General features: G+C 59.3%; 8 protein-coding genes across 8 annotated transcripts; 3 read left to right on the top strand and 5 right to left on the bottom strand.

Annotated features, from left to right (window-relative positions):
- Window positions 1-74: 74 nt before the first annotated feature.
- On the bottom strand, window positions 75-6,317 carry HRG_05604 (pof6 interactor protein 1; the record flags this gene model as incomplete). The annotated part of the gene is made up of 3 exons (XM_044864075.1): window positions 75-554; window positions 624-5,420; window positions 5,514-6,317. 3 exons carry the CDS (start codon window positions 6,315-6,317, stop codon window positions 75-77), a joined length of 6,081 nt encoding a protein of 2,026 aa, XP_044720607.1.
- A 364-nt stretch (window positions 6,318-6,681) lies between these two features.
- On the top strand, window positions 6,682-7,768 carry HRG_05603 (transcriptional regulator domain-containing protein; the record flags this gene model as incomplete). Its single annotated transcript, XM_044864074.1, has 3 exons — window positions 6,682-6,928; window positions 6,997-7,059; window positions 7,155-7,768. The coding sequence occupies 3 exons, from the start codon at window positions 6,682-6,684 to the stop codon at window positions 7,766-7,768; spliced, it is 924 nt and encodes a 307-aa protein (XP_044720606.1).
- A 198-nt stretch (window positions 7,769-7,966) lies between these two features.
- HRG_05602 (uncharacterized protein) lies at window positions 7,967-8,273 on the bottom strand (the record flags this gene model as incomplete). Its single annotated transcript, XM_044864073.1, has 2 exons — window positions 7,967-8,185; window positions 8,244-8,273. The coding sequence occupies 2 exons, from the start codon at window positions 8,271-8,273 to the stop codon at window positions 7,967-7,969; spliced, it is 249 nt and encodes an 82-aa protein (XP_044720605.1).
- A 587-nt stretch (window positions 8,274-8,860) lies between these two features.
- Window positions 8,861-10,729, bottom strand: HRG_05601 (uncharacterized protein; the record flags this gene model as incomplete). The annotated part of the gene is made up of 2 exons (XM_044864072.1): window positions 8,861-9,252; window positions 9,328-10,729. 2 exons carry the CDS (start codon window positions 10,727-10,729, stop codon window positions 8,861-8,863), a joined length of 1,794 nt encoding a protein of 597 aa, XP_044720604.1.
- Window positions 10,730-13,898: 3,169 nt separating this feature from the next.
- On the top strand, window positions 13,899-14,759 carry HRG_05600 (nucleotide hydrolase domain-containing protein; the record flags this gene model as incomplete). Its single annotated transcript, XM_044864071.1, has 2 exons — window positions 13,899-14,436; window positions 14,503-14,759. 2 exons carry the CDS (start codon window positions 13,899-13,901, stop codon window positions 14,757-14,759), a joined length of 795 nt encoding a protein of 264 aa, XP_044720603.1.
- A 150-nt stretch (window positions 14,760-14,909) lies between these two features.
- On the bottom strand, window positions 14,910-15,791 carry HRG_05599 (putative protein family UPF0047; the record flags this gene model as incomplete). The annotated part of the gene is made up of 5 exons (XM_044864070.1): window positions 14,910-15,005; window positions 15,060-15,122; window positions 15,196-15,220; window positions 15,291-15,381; window positions 15,437-15,791. The coding sequence occupies 5 exons, from the start codon at window positions 15,789-15,791 to the stop codon at window positions 14,910-14,912; spliced, it is 630 nt and encodes a 209-aa protein (XP_044720602.1).
- Window positions 15,792-16,240: 449 nt separating this feature from the next.
- On the bottom strand, window positions 16,241-16,849 carry HRG_05598 (zinc-finger domain-containing protein; the record flags this gene model as incomplete). Its single annotated transcript, XM_044864069.1, has 3 exons — window positions 16,241-16,303; window positions 16,362-16,529; window positions 16,589-16,849. The coding sequence occupies 3 exons, from the start codon at window positions 16,847-16,849 to the stop codon at window positions 16,241-16,243; spliced, it is 492 nt and encodes a 163-aa protein (XP_044720601.1).
- A 401-nt stretch (window positions 16,850-17,250) lies between these two features.
- Window positions 17,251-18,069, top strand: HRG_05597 (zinc knuckle domain-containing protein; the record flags this gene model as incomplete). The annotated part of the gene is made up of 1 exon (XM_044864068.1): window positions 17,251-18,069. The coding sequence occupies one exon, from the start codon at window positions 17,251-17,253 to the stop codon at window positions 18,067-18,069; it is 819 nt and encodes a 272-aa protein (XP_044720600.1).
- Between the last annotated feature and the right edge of the window lie 2,775 nt (window positions 18,070-20,844).

Below are 20,844 nucleotides of genomic sequence, written 5' to 3'. Positions count from 1 at the left end.
TGCGACGGCGCCAGACGGCAGGGCTCGAGCGACGCCCATTCGACGACCAAGAAAACTTCCTCTGCAGAGGGGCGTCAACCGCCAAAGTCCATCTTCAGCGTGATGCTCGGCTGCTGAGAAGCGTCGGCCGAGGCCTTGTCCGAGCCGTTCGCAGCCTGCCGCCCTGACCTGATGACCTCCTCCAAAAACGCCCTCTGGCTGCCGCTCATGGCGCCGACAACGGCCCTAAACGCGCCCTGGTCGACGGCCGCCAGCTCCGACAGCCTCGCGCTTGTCTCCTCGTACACCTCTTCGCCCTCTCCGGTCGCGCGAGCCATGAGCGTCGGGATCACGACAGACATGGCCACTGTCCTACGGTCTAGCTGTAGGGATCCGACGTAGAGACAGAGCGTGTGTGCGAGCAGGGCGCGAGTCCGCTCCGGGTCCTCGGCCTCGACGTTGGTCACAAAGGAGACCAGGCGGGGGAAAAGGTAGCGCGCAATGCTCAGGTCCGCTGCCGTCGGCTTTGACTGCAGCAGCAGCGATCGGATGCAGTTGGCTGCAATCTTGGCCGTCTGCGTCAAGTGTTGGTCAGTTGAATACGTCTCCGAGTTTCTCGTCTTTGATTCATGCGGGCTTCATACCATTCGATCCGTGAGGCAGTCCAACATCTCTTCCAGATAGCGCCCAACAAGAGGCTCCGTGGCAGGCAACTGATTCTTGCCGCTCGTGAAAAGTATCGTCGTGGCCAGGAGACAGTTCTTGACGCACGCCAGAGACGTGGGCTCCTCCCGCTTCTGTGCATTCAGGTAGACCGACAGGAATCTACGAAGACAGCCTTGCAGCTGCACGGGGCTAAAAGAGCGTTCGTCTACTGCCTTGGACATGCTCGCCATGAACCGCTTGAGCGTCGCAAGGGACTGCGGGACGATCAATTCCTGGCAGCTGGGTGTGGCGAGAATCGTGGCATAGATGTGAGTGATACAGGCGTAAAGATCCATCTTGATAATCGACGGGAAGACTTCGGCGGCGTCGACAAGGGCATCGAGCGACGTGCGGATGAGGGCAATGGCCTCTTCGTTCATCTGATGTCGCACAGGCTGGTTGCCTTCGGAGAGGTTGGGCATCAAGCCGGAAAGAACAAGCACAATGATTCTCGTGAGCTCGAACAATTGGTCAATGTCTTCGGAAAGATCGCCTTCATCCGATGCCTGTCTCTGAGCCGAAGGATGAGTGACGCACAGAGCTCTGGCAATCTCCACAATTACGGCTTGGATATTGAGGCCGTCGGTGAGAACAAGGCGATCCAACAGATCCATCGTCTCGGAAAAGACGTCAGGCCGGTAAATAGCATGGCCGGAAACGCTTGGGCGCAGGATCCTCTTCAACGCCTCGAGTATGTCCAGAGTCTGTTCCTGTGACTCCAGGGACTCGCTCTGGCCCGGTCTGGTGGCGAGAGCCTCGAAGGCGAGGCCGAAGAGCACGAAGAAGAACGCCACAGGCTCGTCACGATAATTGATTGCCGGGGTCTTGCTGCTGCCATTTGGCGCCGACTCGTGGGATTCTTTGCCGTCGAGTGCATCAAAAACAAACTCGCTATCCTGTTCGATGAGGCTTGCAATGGCATCCACAAGCTTGAGCCAGGATTCTTCGTAGAATCGAAGAAGGGTCTCGCGGTTGAGCGCCGCATATATCGTGTCGAGGCTGCCGGAAAGCGACGGCGGGCCTAGTGTCATGGAGATATCCGGCTCAAACCGGAGCCTGGCAAATTCGCGCAACGACTCAAGCCAGAGTGGCGCCAGCGTCCCGATGTGAGGCTTGAGCACCTCGAGGAGGTATTTCTGCTCGGAGCTGGCAACCTGGAGCTCCGCCCAGGCGGAAAAGACTGATATCTTGACCATGACCTGGGCATTGGAGCTGAGCCCTCGCAAGTCTCCGATGCCCGCATTGTCATTCTCATTGGAGAAGTTTTCCAAGGCGTTGACGAGGGTCTTGAGAATCCGGCCCATCCTGTCGACGTCTGTGACGATTCCTATGGAGATGAAGCCGGCGCACACGTTGACGGCCTCCGAGGCCAGTTCTGGCGACGAATCCGCGGCAAACGCCGGAGTCAGGGCCGAGCTTATCTGCGCTTGATACTGCTCCAACAGCATGGCCTCTTCAAAGTCCGGGTCGGCGGTCTTGCCAAACATCTTGAGGACTGCACCAATGATCTTCAAGCCCCAAATGCGAAGCTCCAACACGTTGGACGTCGAGGCGGAGAAAGCCATGCGAACGACGTCCGCTACTCTGCTCTGCAGGGCCATCTGCGCTTGCGACTCTCCGTTCGCCGCGACGTCCTTGGTGACAATGGCAAACATGTCGCTGATGCAGTTGATGGCAAATGTCGTCACCTGCCATCGCAAAGGCTCGGCCTCGGATTGCGCGGGATTCCCTTTTTCTTTCGCGGCGCCGGCCACCGCTGCAAACCCAGCCACTTCTTCGTCTTGCAAATCCGGGACCCCACTGGCGGGCTTCGAGATGTTGGTCTCTTCCTGCTTTGACCGAGTCATCTTGAGAACCGCCTGGAACCTGTGCAGCCAATCGCCCGTTTCGGTGAGGCAAGTTTGGTGCATCCAGTTCCGGATAATGTTACGGATGCCGTCGTGAGAAGGAACGGTGTCAAGCACAAGCCAGAGCTGCTCTTCGAATCCTTTGTCTGCTTCCCGGAGCACATCTCGCGGTTCCCTCTTCATGATGTTGTAGAGCCCGTCCACAGCGACGTCCCTGAGTGTTGCGTTGTCCGAAGAGAGGTACTTTTGCAAGAGCATGACGTAGTCGGCGAAACGCATCTGATTAGGGGCATAGAGGGATAAATGTTCCAAGCAACCCAGGGCAGCCTTTTCGACCAGCTCATCGCTTTCGGTCTGGAATTGGCCAACGAGGCTGAAGATGAGCTCCCGAGACTTGTTGGCATCCTGAAGGTCTGGTCCGAGAACATTGATGAGAGAGTCGACACATCTTGCGAGCGCCGACGTCGTCGGGAGTCCCATCTCGAGATTCATGGTGATTGCCGACGATATTTCCGAGTGATGGGTCTCCGACACGTATAGCTGAGCGAGCATTCCGAGGGTGCCAGGGACATAGCCGGCAAAGCTGAGCCCAGCTGCATCCGCAGCCAGCGACAAGGCTTCCAGTGCCCAGAAATGGACAATGGGATGGGGGTCGTTGCACAATGACATGAGAATACCGAGTATCGTCTTCAGATGATAGCCAGCCGCCATGCCGCCTACTTTGGTCTGGATCGAACCGAGGGCCATGGCACAGCCGGCTCGGGCGCTCGGCTCACGATTGCCGACAATGGTGTCGACGAGAAACTTGATTTCGTTGTTCGTAAATGCATTCCCGTACACGTTGCAAAGCCTCGCGACGGCAGCGTACCCGAGCCCCCTCACGTACTGATCTGGGTCGAGGACGAAGTCCCGTACAATGTCTTGCAACAGTCGCTCCACCGCGGGATTGGTGATGTTGCCTGGTGGCGACCTGGTCTCCCTGACCGCAACTCTCATGCTCGAGAGAATTGCCGCCGCGACGTTGACGTTGATGGCTGCCTTGCGGCCGGGATCTCTCTGAAGGGGGCCTGCGGATGCAAAGGTTTTGATTTGCTCCAAAACGCTTTCTTGGACCTTTGCCGGTGTAAGGGGAAAGGCGAATGCGAAGAGCTGGATGGCGTTGTTGATGACCTCGGTGGCCGGAGGATCGGGTAGCACCAGGGGCCCTTCATCTATGTTCCCAATGTACAGCATCGACGCATCATGCTCCAGGCTGCCACAGACGGGAGACATAAAGAGACGATCGATGGCCTCCTCCGGACCGACGTTCCCCACGTCGCCTTCCGTTGAGCTGTCATGCTGGCCCGGCAGCTTCCTGACTTGGAACCCAGAAACCAGCCCCGTGATACCAAAGCCGCTGTTATCGCCAACCTCCCAGATCGACTCAAATGTAGCCGCCGCATTGGCTATCGAAGCACTCAGCGAGTTGGGCGTGTAGTTTTCGGGGTCCGCAAACAGAGAGATGGCAAGCGTGAGCAGATTCGATTGCAGCAAGGCTTCACTCCCACCCGCCGGGCTGAGGTTGACGAGCTTGATGTAGCACTGCAATACACGGCGCTGCACCATCATGTCTAGGTCCTGCAGCTGAAGGGCCGGCGTCAGCCTCTGTGAAATATCGTCCGTCGTCTTCTTGGTTGGCAAGGCTCTCAAGAATGCAGATGTGCTTTGCAACATGGCGGCAATGCGCTTCGAGACGTCGACCGTCAACAGGCGGCTATTGAATTGGAGAAAGGCCAAGATGGATCCCAGCGCGCACTCCCTGACATGGGTGAGAAACGACGCCTCGAGCAGGCTCCTCGTCGCGGTGTTGTCTCTGGCCAAGGGCTTGGGCAGCGCATTCTTCCACAAAAGCAGCAGCTGCGAGAGATGGATCTTGACAAAGTTTGGGCCGAGCGACATGAGTCCGCCGATGAGGGTCCAGGCGACCTGGATTTGGGTGCTCGAGGTGCGCAGCTCCGACTGGCCGCTCGACTTGAGCAAGTTGGTGGCCATTGTGAGCACACGGCTGTTGATGTCGACAGACCCGTGCAGGGGTTGTAGGGGGCTCGCGCTGAGCGCCGCCGCCAAGCCGTGCGCGAAGCCGAGACAGCGTCTCGGAGAGCTGCGTCCACCCCCTAGCAGCGAGAGCTCCCGAGTCAGGCTGTTCATGCAGACGGACATGCAAGGCAACAGCTGCTGAGGGCACGCAAGCACAAACGTCTTCATGCAGTAGGATGCAAAGACTTGGATCGAGTAGCTCGGGTGCTGAAGCACCTGCAGCAGCCCATCTCGGCAAGAGTCTGCAAAGCCGTTGGCGGCAGATCCGAGGGAGTCGATGAGGGAGGCGACGGCGCCAAGGGCGACAATCAAGGTATGCTTCGAGGGCTCAGGTCGCTCGGTCAGCGCTTGTGGATAGTTCTTCAAGATGTTGTTGATCAGCGACTCGGCCACCGAGGTCTGCCCAGATTCTCCGAGGATCTTGCGTCCGATGATGTCTTGCAAAATAGTTTCCACGATCCTTCTCGACATGAGGAGACGGAAACGGTTGTTGCTCACAGTCGCATGGCCCAGAATGTCGACAGTGAGGCTTTCCACAATCTTCAAATAGTTGCTCTGGACCATCTTCTCACCCAGGCGACGAAACAACCTCCCGTAGCAGACTCCAATGGCAGCCCGAGCCCTGTTGGAAGCTGCCGGCTTGACATACTGACTAGACAAGAGCTTCATCATGTCCGGTAGCGTCAGCGCAAGGTCTTGAGCTCGCCTACCGGACGGAGCGGGGCTTTCCGAGCGCGCCGGAATCTCGTCATCGTCAGGTGCGATCCCAGTGTGAGCCGAGACGAGCTTCAGCTTCCCCTTGTTCTTCTTCGTCTTTACGACAGCGGCAGCGGCGTCTCCGTCACCGGAACCGACACAACCTTGGACGAGGGCTTCGGCAAAACAGTCGGCGGCGGCATGACGGACCTGAACCGAGGGGGAGTCGATTGCCTTGAATACGGCCGTCTCAAGCTTGTCAAAGTCGGTCGAGTTGAGGAAGTAGGGTGTATGCTTGGTCAGAGTCTTGAGGCACCGGCATGCCGCGACCACGACATTGGCGCCCTTGTCAATGGCGGCGTAGTTTTTAGCTTGCTTCCAAATGTCACGCGCGAGCCCTTCATCCACGGAGCCCTGGACCATGCCCACGATCTTGCCGAGCGCCGTCAGAGCGGCGGCGCGCATGCCGGCATTGTTGGACGATGTCTTGAGGACCCTAAGCAGGGTGGTGCACGAAATCTGATGCAGGCCAATGGCGCTGTCACCGGCAGCGGCAAAGACATCGCCCAAGCAACTCACGGCGGCGTGCTTGGCGCGCGTCTCGCCGTCCGACTTTTGTTTGCTTCCCGAGGCGACGGCCACAAGGTCGTTGATGGTCTCGAACAACAGCTTGCGGTCGCCCTTGCTGAGGATGTGCGCCAGACATGGTCCAATATTGTTCCGGACGACTCGCGACGGTTGAGGCGAGGTGAGGTTGATGATCTGGAAGATCTCTCGTTTCAGGTAGAACTGCTGGGCGGTGCAGTCGTCTGCGGCAAGCGCCAACACGTGTTTTCTCAAGTCGGACACAAAGGAGAGCAGAAACAGGTCCTGCTGCTCGGGCGGCAAGGACTGCAGCTTGGCGAGATCCAGCTCGGGCGTGTCGACCTTGGACTCGGAGGTGGGTTCGGCGGCAGCATGCTGGGAGGCCGTTGGTTCCGCCGGTGGGGCCTCAGCTTCTTGACCCGACGACATTTCGAGGCGTTCTGACTGCCATGGGCAGCTGGGACCTGGTCTCGTTTCTCGTGGTTCTAGTGGGTTGTCTTGGCGCGCGGTGGTGAAGGCTGAATGCGCGCTTTCGCGTGGTCATAATAGGGGTCTGTCGAGGTAAGGTAGCGCCCGACAGTGTTTGGTGGGGGCAGGACCTCTCAGCGCCAGCCAACCAGAGAACCGCGGTTGGGAGCTGAGGGGAAGAATATTAGCCCGTCGCGGCTCGAGGCCAAGCTCCAGGTACAATTTACAAAGTACCTACTCCGGACCTATCTCAGCTTTCAGAACGCCTTCATTCTCGCGTCGATTCACCCGCTTGCCATCAACCCCTGATTCGGCCTTCGCTTCGATGCGCAAAGCACCAGCAGCCTCGGAGCGGCTGGCGTACTCTGTGCTGGCGCCTTTGCGCAGCGCATCGTCTCCCACAAGCCCCATCGTCTGCCGACAATGTCTCCTCCGATCGTTTGCGACGACGGCCGCGCCGCTCGCGGGACACAACAAGTGGTCCAAGACGAAGCACATCAAGGCCGTCACGGACAAGAAGAAGATGTCTGAGCGAACGGCCTTTACCAAGCTCATTGCCATATACTCACGCAGTCAGCCGCCTCCACCACCCCAGCTGCAACCCGGCGTTGCCAGCGCGCGTGTCTGACCACCGGTGCAGTGTACGGAGAGGATATCAAGTTTAATCCACGAATGGCCAACGTGATTGCTGCTGCGACAAAAGGTATGCATACGTGGACTCAATTCTCTGCGAGTCACACCACGGCCGCTTGTCAGTGCCTGCGCCATTCAGCCACTAACGAAGCCGACGTTGATTAGCCAGCGTCCCCAAGTCCCTGGTAGAGGCCGCCATTGCCAGAGGCCAGGGGCGGTCGGTCACCGGCGCACAGCTCCAGGCCATGACGATGGAGGTTCTCTTGCCTCCCAACCTCGCCCTCATAGCCGACATCGAGACAGATAACCGACAACGTACCTGGAACGATGTAAGGTACGCCGTTAAGAAAAACGGCGGAGTGACTGGCTCAACTGCATTCTTTTTCTCGAGACGGGGGCGCATCCTCCTCAAGCCCAAGCGAGCCGACCCGACATTGTCGGACATGATAGAGGCAGCGATTGAGCTCGACGGCACGGACGACATCGAGCGGTTGCCAGACGGCGTGTTCCTAGTGTGGACCCAGCCGACCTCCCTCATGGCAATCACGGAAGCGCTGTCGGACCGTTTTGAACTGGAAGTGCTCGATTCAGATATCATATGGGCGCCAAACGCGGACACAACGGTCTTCGTGGAGTCTCAGGACATGGTGGAAAGCCTCGAGGCTCTTTTGTCCGGCATCAGAGAATTCCCCGAAGTCAAGGCGGTATTCGCCAACGTCCGGCAAGGAGGCATTGCCTTTGACGAATGGGGTAGAGTAGCCAGGCTAATAGATGGATGATAGTCCCGCCAATGCTCTCTATCTCGTGCAAACAATTATCCCGATAGGTAGAGGCGGTGTTTGTTTCCCCTCCCCAATCCAAGCCCAAACGCCGGCCCATGCATTCACAGTATAGTGGCTGGCATCAGCCGCGCGTACAGCATGCCGGTTCACATCTGGAGCAGCGTGAAGCTGCCGCCTGGCCCCGCGTGGCGCCCGTCACTTGGTCTGCTGCGACTGGTCCTCGAGTTGCTGTGCCCGGCGCTGCTGCTGTCGCGCGACGATGCGCTTGTACTCGGCCTTGACCTCGTCCCTGTCGCGGGGCACCTTGTTGCACTCCTCGGGTCGGGGCCAGAAGTTGCGCACGGCGAAGCGGTTGTCGAGGTTGGTTCCAAAGTAGTACATGATGCCAATCGGGAACATGACGTACACGCCGAACTGGACCGGTCAGCGCGCCATGCTTTTCGACGGAGAGTCGGGCGCGTGGCAGCCTCACCTTGAACACTTCCAAGTTGAGCCCCCCCATTTTGTGTCTGTCTCGGGATGGCGCGTAGGGTGCTCAGTCGATGAATTGGCTTGCGAAGCTTTTTGAAGGTAGGGCAACGAGCTGAGAGGTCTGGATGTCGGTACTTTCGCATCTACTAGTGTTTAGCGTCATATACCCGATATAGCGATACTCTTCAAGAATCTTGTAACAGAAATGCTCGGGCGCATCCCCACGGCTCCAGCTCTGTTTCCCGCCAGTCCAGCGTCGTAGACAGCTTCTCCTCCGTGGCCTGGGGGTTTGACTTGAAGCACACGTCTGGCTATTACCAAATACGTTTCGCGCTCGGCGCCGTCGGCAGTGCTCATTAGAGAGCAGGCAAGCATCGTCACATGTGATATGAGCTGGGGGGGGGACTACAAGGATGAATAATTGAGTCGCCGCGTAGGCCTTATCCGCTTGATGTCGAGATTCCATCCTCGACCTTGCTCCAACGCCTTTATTGTACCCCCATGCCCCCGGAGCCCCCCTGGCGCGTGGCCGCGTGGTCCGCCTCGGGCATAAAAGCAGCACCTCGTGTCGAAACTCCCGACCGAGCTGGCAGTGAGCTCGAGAGCATCCTGCCTGTATTACCCTCCACTCTCGTCCTTGTTTGACTTGGCCCGTTCCATCATTTCCTCCATAATGAACCTCTCCTTGAAGCTGAATGGCGTGCTGGGAAACCGAGGCGGCGAGCCCTCCTCCATGGCGGTTTGGTCGTCGATGCCGTCCACGCGCAAGTCCGACAATCCCACCGAGCCGGCCTGAGCGAGGAGTTCCGGGTCGCGCACGATGGGCATCATCAGCGGCTGTCCCTTGTACGAGCCGAGAGACCCTGGCCGAAACTTGCCTCCCGAGGTCGTCGAAGGCCGCGAGCCCCACGACTGCCGAATGGGAACGGCTGGGGACGTTGCATATGCGCTCATTTGCTGTTCCGGTGTCTGCGTCTCCAGTGCATTCGGTTCGTCGTCGCCGTCGTCATCTGTCGCGGACGGTTCGGGGACGTCTTCTTGCCTCGATGCTGGCCTTAAACTCGACCTCGGATTTATCGACGCACTTCGCCCTCCCGTCTCGAAATGAAACACGTCGTCGTCGTCGTCCACTTCTGTATCCTCGTCGGTAATTGTCCGACCGTGCTCGTCTTGATCTGCACTGGGGCGAGGCGACTGCCGATTCGTTGGGCTCGCTGACGTTGTTGCGCCGTCATGTGCAGGGTTGATTGGTGCCTTGGGGGCAGGAGCCGTAGCCTGCAATGGCTTCTGGCTGGACGATCTCGCCTTGGCAATTGCTAGAAATCCGTCATCGGAGGAGTTATCGTCGTCGTCGTCGTCGTCGTCTCCGTCTTTGGTCGGCGTGTCGCCGCTACTTAGTTTGGGTGAGAATGTCTTGGTGGGTATCGAACCATGCGTCGTCTTGGGCGACGTCGGGGCGGCCGTCGGCGGCGTGGCAGCCAATGCATCGTGCTGATCGGGCGGAACTTGGTCGACGTCTGCGTTGACCACTGTCCAGGCGACGCCCTCCTCACGGGGCGTTCGGGAGAGGGCTCTCAGGGCATCCGAGGAGGAGACCTTGCGAGGGGGCACGCGGTCATCGTCAGCAGTGTCGGCGCCGAGGTTGGAGGCGAAGGCGCCGGGGTCGTCGCCGTCTGGGCCGGGGGAGGAGGGACGGCGACGCAGAAACTCGGAGGGCTGGGGCGAGGTGGTGGGCAGGACCTCCGCACCCATGAACTCAAAGCGGACGCGTCTGGGGCTCTGGGGCGCCTTGGACATGCTGGAGGAGCGTCGCAGGGCGCTCCTCGGGGGCTTGGAGTCGCTCTTGTCGGAGGAGACGGAGGACCTGGTGTCGTCGGTGGAGCGGGCGGTGTCGGCGGGGAGGTCAGGGACGGACAAGGGCTGGACGGGGGGCAGCAGGCGGTGCTGCGAGGCGGCGTGGCGGCTCGTCTGGTCCATGCCGGCGTGACCAGTGCCTCCCTCGGGGGGCAGAGGGGGATCTGGCACGGTGCGGGCAAGGCCTAGGACGGGCGAGTCGTCGAGCAGGGGCAGATAGGACGGGGTAAAGAGACCGCGGAGCTCGAGGTCCCTTTGGCGCGCTCGCTGGGGTCTTCCGGAGACGGCAGGCTGGAATGCAGCGGCCGGGGTGGTGGGGAGAGCGGGCGGCGGCGGCGGCGGCGGCGACGGCGCAGGAGGGGGGGGAGGAAGAGGTGGTGGAGGAGGTGGAGGAGGAGGAGGACCAAGACTCGGTGAGTCAGCGTCAAGCTCGGGGCGGAGGGCGGGATAGTTGGCAAAGGAGGCGGCCAGGACTCGCTTGACGTCGGAGGCGGCGTCGGGGGTGACGTCGCGGAGCAAAAGGCGGCAGTGGTGGTGGAACTCGGCCAGCAGGTGGCGGCGACAGGCCTCGACCTCGCGCTCGAGCTCGTCGAGCTTTTGGCGCAGACTGTCGACCAGCCGGGCCTCGTCCATTGCGTGCGAGAGTGTGTGCGCGCCCAACAGCAGACTGGGCCTTTTTCGGGGCGGGCCCGTTGGTTTGGTTCCTTTTTTTTTTAATTCTTTTTGGCCTTTGGCTTTTCTCTCCTTCACGCTCTCTGGGGTAGCAGCATGTGCATGGCGCAAGCGATGCAGCCACGATGCGTGTGCTTTTGCAGTCAGTCCCACACGCGCCGTCCGTGGGGGAAGGGAAGGGGTGGTGGTAGGACAGGACGAGGCGAGGCGAGGCGAGGGCGAGGTCACGGGGTGGGAAAACTGATGGGAGAGTGAGATATGGGAGACGCGCATCGCACGACGGGTTTTGCGCAGCGCCAAGAGGGCCTGCGATAACGGCGTTTTGCCTTTGCTTCCGGCCTTCGACCACCAAGCCTGCCCCCCCTCCCCCTCATCTGCTAACCTGCAGCTGTTCCTACTCTGCCAGGATATAACTTAGGGCGTGTACGACCTAGGTAGGTACGCACGTGTACAAATATCCACAGGGCTCTCTTGTCTGCCTCTTTCTCCCTCTCCCTCCTTGTCCTGCTCTGCTGCCTCCCCCGCGCCGGCACGAAAAAGAAAGCAACACCAACGACTGTGGATAGCTGTGCTCCGTACGCAGTGACAAGTACGAACCATCTGCCTAGGCATGCATGCTCTCGTGTGCTTCCCGAGCCAACGACGGAGAGGGTGAGGCAGGGATGATCAAATGATGATGAGACTGCGCCGCCAGCCGTGCCCGCAGCCAGTCGCCCATTGCCTTACATTCTAGCCAGGCATTCCTCTCGGCAGCCCGCATGCAGTCAGTCGTACCATGGGGCCGGTCCGGTGTGGTCGACGGTGCGAACCCGAGGCGAGGCTGTGTCGGGCCAGGCCTCGTCCTCGTCCCCGTCCAAGCCGCTGGAGGGGACTGTACTCTGTCAACCCAACGACCATCCGCCCCTTCGCCCCTCGAGGCCGATCCTCAATAAGCAAGCCAAGGGTTACCGAGAAACCCCGTTTACCCGCCAGCGCCAGTCGCTGCTCCGTGCTCGTGCGCCTCGACCGACCATGTGATGCTTGGTGCGACCGACGAGCCCGTACTCAGGCAGCTCGCATTCGCCGCCTCCGCCGTACTCCCACCAGGCGAACACATATCTGCCGAGCTCACAGGCGGTTGGCTACCGCAGCAGACGGAGCAAGAGGACCGAGCCGGTCACGACGCTGTCCATCCATCCAGCGCTACCTACCTGCCGTGTTGGTATAAACGCGACGAGCCCGACGACGACGACAACGTGTCTGTCTCAGTGTTTGCACGTCGACGTGCCGGACAAGGTGCTGACAGCCTGGCATGCCTCATTCAGCCATGCCTGACTCGACTTCCTCCAATCGTCCTATTGTTTCATATGGTATCCCTGCCTCCAACTCTGGGGGTAAAATGTACATATGTGACCTCCTTCATACACCACGAGGAAAGCTCTCTTGGAGTCCTGCAAGGTTAGTCGCCAGCCTCTTTCCCGCCGATCCAAGAGGCAGACCACATGCTGGCCTCTCGGGAAGCCCTTGCACGTGCTCCCGTCACCCTCTCTCAACGGCACCTGTCAAGTTGCACAGTATGTCGCAGTCCCAATAGTTAGATACCCCGTGTCTCGGCTCCGCATCTTGCACACGCTTCCCCGCAGGAACACTACCAGTGCTGTAAGACCGTGGCTGGGACTGGCATGGGCAATTTTGATTCTCCATGGACGAAGCGAGGATTAGAATTCGCCTTGAAGAGGACAACGGAGCCACCAAGCACGCCTACAAAGCTTTCTCCTGGAAACAAAGGTAAACCCATCGACTCTTTGCACGGCGCAAAGGCAGGGATGCCCTCAACCGCTTACAGGACATAACTCCTAGTTGCAGGCCTCTTATTACCTACCGTAACGCCATACCTATAATATAAAATTCGATCCAGTGTACATATACCCCCAATTCGATGTTTTCGATCGAGTGAATTGTCATGTGACAAGGTTCCCCAACGCCTCATATCCGTCGTCGTCTGGAGACTGTTCGGCTTCCTCGTTCAATGCGATTCCAGAAGCTGGCGATTATGCGCACCCTCCATGCGTACCAGAGCCATATGGCGATATGAGCTGGCGGTGTTGCGGGGGTCGTCGACAAAGCGATGAGCTCGACGAGGACCTCGGCCACGATGTGAGCGACAAGCCCTCGGAGTTGCGGCTCGGCTGGGCGTTGATGTGCCTTGGGAGAGTCTTAAGGATGGCACAACGGGGTGGCCTCTTGGCTCCTACAGACATGGAAAGGTGATGGTGAATTTGAACTTGGTATACTGTCTGCATGTGCTCTAACGTGCTCCGCCGAGGAGAGGAACTTTTGGGCTCCATCATGTCTTGGTGTAGTGGTTCGCCTTCCGGATTGATGGGAGTTGAGGCTCAAGGCCGGTTGAGAAGTGGGCTAGTCGTCATTAAGCACGAGAGTTGAAAACAAGACGTCTCCGAGAACTACTTCGGTGAGATGTATAGGATAACTATTCAAGTTGCAAGGCTTATTTTGCCCTTGGTGGGTGACGGCAACTCGGGACGACCTCCCGTCTTGGAGAGGGAGAGCTGATGTGTTCAAGGTCGATCCAGGGTCGCCTCGACTCCTTCTGAATGCCAAGTGACTGATAGACGACATGTGGTCCGTTGGTCCGTCGCCGTCTCGGTTCATATCCCCTGCAATAGTGGTCGGCCGTAGCCGCCGTGTGTTTGTGCTTTTTGGCCTTCGCTCTTTTGGCTTGAGTATGTAGATGGTCATTGCCGTCAAGATTACAAGACACGGCGAATTCTGCCCTCCAAGCAGATGGGACAATCAACACTTGTTTTTTGAATTCCATTAGCCTCTCCTTTCTAGCAGACGGCCTCGCTGCACCAAAGAGATGCGCGCACCCAATTGTCAGCTTGCTGATACTCTGGGCACAACCCCGCTCGGCCGGCGCGCGATGGAGGCAGCTCCTGCTCGGCGCCACCGCCTTCCCGTTTGGCAGCAGGCTGTGAATTCATCGCGCCCACCTCGACCGCCCAGCCCCAGCGCCGCTCTCCACCTGTGGCACCGACGAAGCTCTTGCAGGGAGCGCACGACCTGGGACGGCCATATTTGCTCAGTCGTCACAACCACCACGTCCCTCGCCCCTTCAGCAAGCAGCACCATGTCGACCATCCCCCCCCCGGCGCTCCGGTCGGGCCACCCGCCAACCATCCCCCTGTCCTTTAACTCGAGACAGCCGGGCAAGGTGACGCTGTATCCGCTCTCCAACTACACCTTTGGCGTCAAGGAGACGCAGCCCGAGGAGGACCCTTCCGTCATTGCCCGCCTGAAGCGCCTCGAGGAGCACTTTGCCGACCATGGCATGCGCCGCACCAGCGAGGGCATCCTCGTCTGCCACGAGCACAACCACCCGCACATCCTCATGCTGCAGATTGCAAACGCCTTCTTCAAGCTGCCCGGCGACTACCTGCGGCCCGCCGACGACGAGATTGATGGCTTCAAGACTCGCCTTGACGAGAGGCTGGCCCCCGTCGGCAGGATCGGCGAGGGAGAGGAGGCGGGCGATTGGGACGTTGGCGAGTGCCTTGCCCAGTGGTGGCGCCCCAACTTCGAGACCTTCATGTATCCCTTCATCCCCGCCCACGTCACCCGGCCAAAGGAATGCAAGAAGCTCTACTTTATTCATTTGCCAAAGACCAGTCAGTCGCTCGCCCCATTGACCTCTTCCTTCCATCGCTGACCGCCTCGCGCGCCCGCCAACACAGAGGTCCTGAGCGTGCCCAAGAACATGAAGCTCCTCGCCGTGCCCCTCTTCGAGCTGTACGACAACACGGCCCGCTATGGCCCGCAACTCTCGGCGATCCCCCATATCCTGAGCCGGTACAACTTTGAGTTTGTCGACGAAAATGGCAACGTCGCCGCCATGACGCCGGGCGCCGGCGCGCCGGACGGATACGTGCCCAAGACAAAGGTCTTGGCCGGCGAGGATGCGGAAATGAGGGAGGAGAACGGAACGCAGTGATGACGGGGCTCGACGCGTTGGGTTACATGGCGACGGTGTTTGGCGCAACGGCGAAGAGGGGTGCCTCGTAGAGAGGAAATAGGTCTTCGATTCTATTGATTAGCCATATGCGATGACTACCCATCCGTGGTCCAGCCTCAGCGTGCCCGCTCATGCCTTTTCGCCCTGGATGGTGGCCATGATGCGTCGTTGATGCTTGCTTGCCCGGAACTCGAGGTACCAGATGCCCTGCCACGTCCCTGTAGCCTGGGAGAGCGTCAGTCTGTCAAGGTACTCGCCAACTCGCGCGCGGCCACGTACCAGCTTTCCATCTTTGATTGGGATCGTGACGCTGGCGCCGATCAAGGCAGACTTGATATGGGCCTGTGGCGGCATGTGTTATTAGAAGAAATTGATGCGGCGGCCCAAAGTTTTTACTTTGCTTCTTGTAACTTACCGGCATGTCATCGGGTCCCTCGGCGCTGTTTTGGAGGGGGGGGGGGGCGTTGGTTATTCCAGTTCGCAGACCCTGGGTGGGCAAGATGCGCTTACTCGTGACGATAGAGAGCCTCGCCCTTGGGACCTTCGGCCGGGGCGATGCGATCCAGCGCATCGCTCATGTCTTCTCTGACGTCCGAATCCCCTGGACGTGTCGTTTAGCCCCGCGATAACACGCTTGACGAACTACAGCTTCCTACAGTTTTCATTCAAGCTCAGGGCACAGCTCGTATGCTGCACAAAGAGGTTCAACAGGCCAACCTTGTAGCCGCGGATCTCGGGCATGGCCGTGACGACCTGGTCGGTGATCAAGTACGAGCCGCGGGCCTTTGCCGGGAGCGTGAACTGCTTCTGGAACCAGCTCATGGTAGCTGCCGGCTGCTGGATGGGCGTGGGCGGGCAGTCTGGCTGGGGCGGGCTCGGATAGGAGAAGCGGAGGAGGCTAAAGGGCAGGGTCCAGACGAGGTGGAAGAGGTCTGGGAACAGGGCGATGAATAGGATGAGGATGAGGGCAATGGTGGCCGTTGTAGAAATGCCGTGGGTTGGTTGAGGCATCATTGCACCTTTTAAGTTAGTGTGCCGCCGAGTTCGATGATGGAGGGGGTGGGGCGGAGAAGGTACCAGGCACCTGCCAGGCAATACCACCACACAGGCGACCGAGATTGATAATCCTCTCAACTGCCATCAACGCGCACTGCACCAATAGTCTCCTCGCCATGCATCAACGCTTGCTTCAATCACTGCAAACAGACTTGCTCTCGGCGGCCACCTGCAGGCGCTCTGATTCAAGACACACAGTATTCGCACTGCGAATCAAACACAGCCCGGCCAGGGCGTCGGAGTCATCACGCAGTCTATTGTTGCGATATGTACATGCAACGCTCCATTCGCCCTGGCATGAGGGAAAGCCCCCTGAACAAGGCAGCTCGCAATCCCCGGCCGGCCAGGACCACTCTCCGTGACCTGCAGCTGTCCCGTCTCGCTTCCATAACTTGGCGCCAACATCATGACAGCGGGTACGATGTCTCCGCAAGGGATTCGAGATGCTTCCTGTGGTGCTCGTGGGCCTAGTTCAAATTCGTCAGTGTCTGAGATCAACCCGCCGTGCTGGTGGCTGTGACATACAAAGGGCAGGCCGCAGTAGTTGCACACGGAAATCTCGGGCTTGTCCGTGTTGATGAAGATCCGGGGATGCCCAGCAGGGCCGCCGCCGCCCTCGCACGCCACGACACGCTCGTGCGTCCACCGCACAGGCTGCTTGTGTATCATTTCCATCGCCGACAGAGGTTGAGGCTATCGCGCCGTCAGCATTCCCCGAGCCGTAGCCCCTGAGCAATCCCATCCGTGCCTACCTGCAGGTCAAAGTCTGTTTGCTCGAAGCGCGGACCCGTCATGGCCGTTGACCGCGGTTTCTGACTTCGGGACCAGACGTCGGCTCGATTGGGTGCCTGGCTGACTTGCTTGAGTTGGGCGTCCTCGACGGCGGTTTCGGTATCGGGCTTGGTGGCGGGCACGGCGGCTTCGAGGAACCGACTGGACGTGCTGAGTGCCCGGCGGGGAACGCACAATTTGCGCAATAAAAGGCCAATTGGCCTGGCTGGAGAGGCGGCCATGATGTGAACCGGTACCTTGCGTGAATGCGACAGCTAAGCTCCAATTCAAGCACGGAACTTTGTCGCGGCTGAGAGGGAGTCGTGGAAGACAGCCATGGGAAGGTCGGAATAAGGTATTTCCGTCACCGCCGAAATCAATTACTGGCGGGGCCGAAGCTTGCATCTCCCCAGCGCTGATTCACGTTTTGGCGATTCTTTTCTTGCGCAAGCTGCAAAAGTCTACCCACAAACTCGCCGCGCCTCTCTCCCCTTACGAGGCTTCTTCCTTCCGGGCTTCAACAGGCGAACTTCACTGGCACGTCGCTACCAGGACCTTCTAGTTTCTCCGCGCAAACTGCCGCGGCGCAACCCTAGCGATGGCGCCGGAAACACCCAAAGGCGTCTCGTCGAGGCTCTTGACGATGAAATTCATGCAAAGAGCTGCTGCGTCGGCGTCTTCTGCAGCATCTCCCGACTCGGCGGGTCCTTCCAAGAAGCGAAAGCACCAACACTCGCCGGCGCAAGGTCGATTCGACGCCCAAATCGACCAGGCCTTGATCCAAGCGGCACTCGACGACCAGGAGGCCACTCGTCAAGCGGCCCTCGAGAAACACGCGGCTGCCGACACACACTGGACTCTGGACAACACATGGGACAAGGCGGCGACTGCGGATGCGACGAGCACACCGTTGAATGTTGTTTATGTTGGCTACGGCGACATCGACTCCGATAACGAGTCGGGTGCCAAGGAGGACGCGCCTGCAAGAGGCCGCACCTCGACAAAAGTCGAAAAAAAGCCAGCCAGCAAGGCACGTCTTGACGACGAGCACGCTGCCCCGCGAATGAGCCTTGGGCTAACCGTGCTGCAGCACCGTGGAAAGAAACGCGAGTCGCCCGATGACAAGTCGGGCTCCCATTCATCCGACGAAAGCAACGAAGCCTCCCGCAAGCGAAAGCATAGGGACGTTAGCAGTGATGTCGATTCGCCTCTATCGCAGGATCGATCGCGTTCAAAGTCACGAACAAGGCAGAACCAGGAAGGCGCCAAGGCCAAGGAATTCCGCGACAAGCGGAAGAAGAAGGAAGTCCGTCTGGACCAGATTACCTCGATCTCCTCGGGAGGCGGAGGAGGCTCGCCCAGCGGCGGCAGAGGGCTCACGTGCTATGCTTGCCAACAAACCGGCCACAAGTCATCAGACTGTCCCAAACGAAGCAAGGGGAGCTCCAGGCGCAAGTCATGATCCGGTGGCTGCCTGGAGCTTCTTTTGTGTCGTCGTTTGAGAATATCAACCGGGAAACGGTGCACCATCATTAGCTATGGTATCGCGTATCGCTCAGCCTTTGTCACTGTTCCCACGGCTGCTCGATGGCGCCGGAGGACTCATGTATACCCACTTGTTTTGGTAATTGTTGGACACTCCCAAGGACTTTCATCGATGGGTTTTCCACTTGGGTATAGCGCAGCAGCGGTCTGCTTGCGCTTTATTCATCCGAATTGTCTGCGCCGCGTGCATTCCATCATGATTGGGCAGGCAGCTGTGCGATTCCCCGTGGCAATTTCACAAAGAGCGCCTCTGAGACTCGGTTGCGGATTCCTAATCACCGGTGGACAACGGCACACGAAACTACGGCTCGGTCGTGCGACGGGTCAGTCCCGGGCTGGAATCGTGAGGGCAGGGCCGGGTATGACCGTCCAAAGTGGGAAAGGAGTAGCATGCAGCGGATGGAATTGGACCTTGATTACCAAGGACAGCGTTGGGTTCAGTCGAACTGTGGCGCGCTCAAGCAAGGCGTGAATGTCTGAGAGCAGTGGCTGTGGGCCATCATCTTCTCCCCGGGGGAGCAGTCGATGAAGAAGTCGAGCTGACGCAAATGACGATCGGCAAAGCAAGCCTGCACGAACCGTTCGGTTCTTGTGTGGGATCGTGGATGCAGTGATGCATCACATCATGCCGGTCGAGGACATGTGCGTTTGGAAGCCACGCGCTGATTGGGAACAGATGGCTGACGAATCCGGGGGTTCAAGGGTGTGCCCGTGAGTTTCCCCGAGGAGAAACAAAAGCAAAAAGGCCCGTACTCTGTATCGTGCTGGCGGATGCTGTTGCTTTTGAGATGTCCTCGGCGTCCTTTGGCCAGGATAAGGCTGTCGCAGGAGTGAGGTTTCGATGGGTGCCTCCGGACAGCACTCGAAGAAAGCGCCGAGGAGGGGGGACGAGCAGACGAATCAAAGAGCCTTTTGCTGGGTATCTCGTATAGCGTACTTTGTCAAAAATATCGTCACCACCTGGGTCCCGTCTGCTGTCGGCTTTACAATGTCTCCTGGCAAGGGACATCAACGAGAAGAGGAAGAGAGAGACAAACAGGGGTCCATTGGAAAGTCTCTGCCCCCACACACGGAGACGATGAAGACACCGCCTTTCAGATCTGCAAAGCATGCAGCCACGCGGTGCAGCGACGACAGGGACCGGGATGCCGGAACGCCGGGGGGGACTGGGCCGGCCTTTTGGTTGGGCCGCAGGCGCCTTAACCTGCTGCATCCGGAATCAAGAGGTGTCGCGATGACTAGGGCTTTCTCCGTCGGGGCTGCGTGCAGCATTTTCCGTGAAAAATGTGGTGAGCCGCCATTGCAGACCGCCTCCCATGATACTTCTCTGCTGTCCAAGGCAGCTGGCAGGCTGGCGGGCTGCCTGGGCTGCGTCCTGACCCTTCCGTAGGAGAGGAGAGAGTGGAAGACGGCAGGTTTGGCGGTGCCACCCACCGCCACATGGGATTCTCGCATCCAGGCAACGCAGCCTTTTCCTTTCTTTCGTGGCTTTCCTTCGGCGCAGATGATGTTGGTGCCCGGCCTTGGCTTGACCGACACTCTCATCAGCCTTTCCGGGCGCCGGATATTGGCTAGCATGTGGGCCAAACAGAGCAGCACAACGCTGGCGTTGGCGCGACAAGAGCCGGCCGGCATGGCGCGCGGGCTCAAGCTTCCTTGGACCAACGGGCTCGATGGAGGTACAGCCATGGTGCAGGCCCATGAGTGCACAGCGTGTCGGCAAGGGCGGCCTGATTTAAATGGGGGAGAGAAGGGGAGGGGAGGACTGGCGGGGGGCTGCATCGGGATGTTTCAACGCCTCGGCATTCTTCACTCGCTTGCTTGTGGAAACGACGTCTCGTATTACCCTCTCTGCCCCAGCGACGTCGTCTCTGTCCGTCACGATTTGTTGGGATCCTAGGACGTTTGTACGTGCAGGGCAGAGCGTTGTTCCGCGCCGTTCCGCGTCGAGCAAACGCCCACGGTCACGATTGCGCCGCGTGCGCGAGTCTTTGGAGGGCGCGGTTCAGGGAGCGAGCCGCCGTGTGTGCGTGCGTGCGTGAGCTGACGGTCGTCTCCGCGTCTTCCCCGCCCGCTCCCGGGCCCGGTCCGTGCATCACGAGGGCACGTTGCGCATCGTCGTGGGTTCTTGCCGATGGTTGTTTTGCGCGTGCCTGTGTGTTGGAATGTCATGTTGCGAGAACGCAAACCGGCCGTGGTCGATGCTTACCGACCTGGGCATGCACCCTGGCCGAACGTGCCCAGCATCAACTCGTTGCCTCGAGCGGACTCACCAGAGGCCCACCAGAGTCGAAAGGGATGAGCTCGTCCAGTTGTGCGGGCTCCGAGGACGGCAATTCTCCGTGGGAAGCCTCCGAATATGCAGGGGAAAGGTACAGTAGGTACGAATGCTGCATGCAGGCCGCCGGGTGCATGGACTACCCTATACGGACGACTCACCGCACCGTACAGTGTGTTCGCCGCGGGCTTGGCCTTGAACGTTATGACATCCACCCAGCACGATCTTGGATTAAGCATAAATGATGGAAATATCGGGCATGGAACAGGTCCCCGACAATGTGCTCGATCTGCATGCCTGCTGCAGGCTGCAACAGGCCAAGGCGATAACATGACGAGACGTTCATGTATTCTGGTTAATAGAATTGTACAGCGCAGAGCATGGCACCAGCGCTGGCGCTGGTGAGGCGCCGCA

The sequence above is a fragment of the Hirsutella rhossiliensis genome (assembly GCF_020360975.1).
Source record: "Hirsutella rhossiliensis strain HR02 chromosome Unknown scaffold00005, whole genome shotgun sequence".
Lineage (NCBI taxonomy): Eukaryota > Fungi > Ascomycota > Sordariomycetes > Hypocreales > Ophiocordycipitaceae > Hirsutella > Hirsutella rhossiliensis.
Note: the sequence above shows the minus strand (reverse complement) of the source record. Positions and strands in the feature narration are given on the sequence as shown.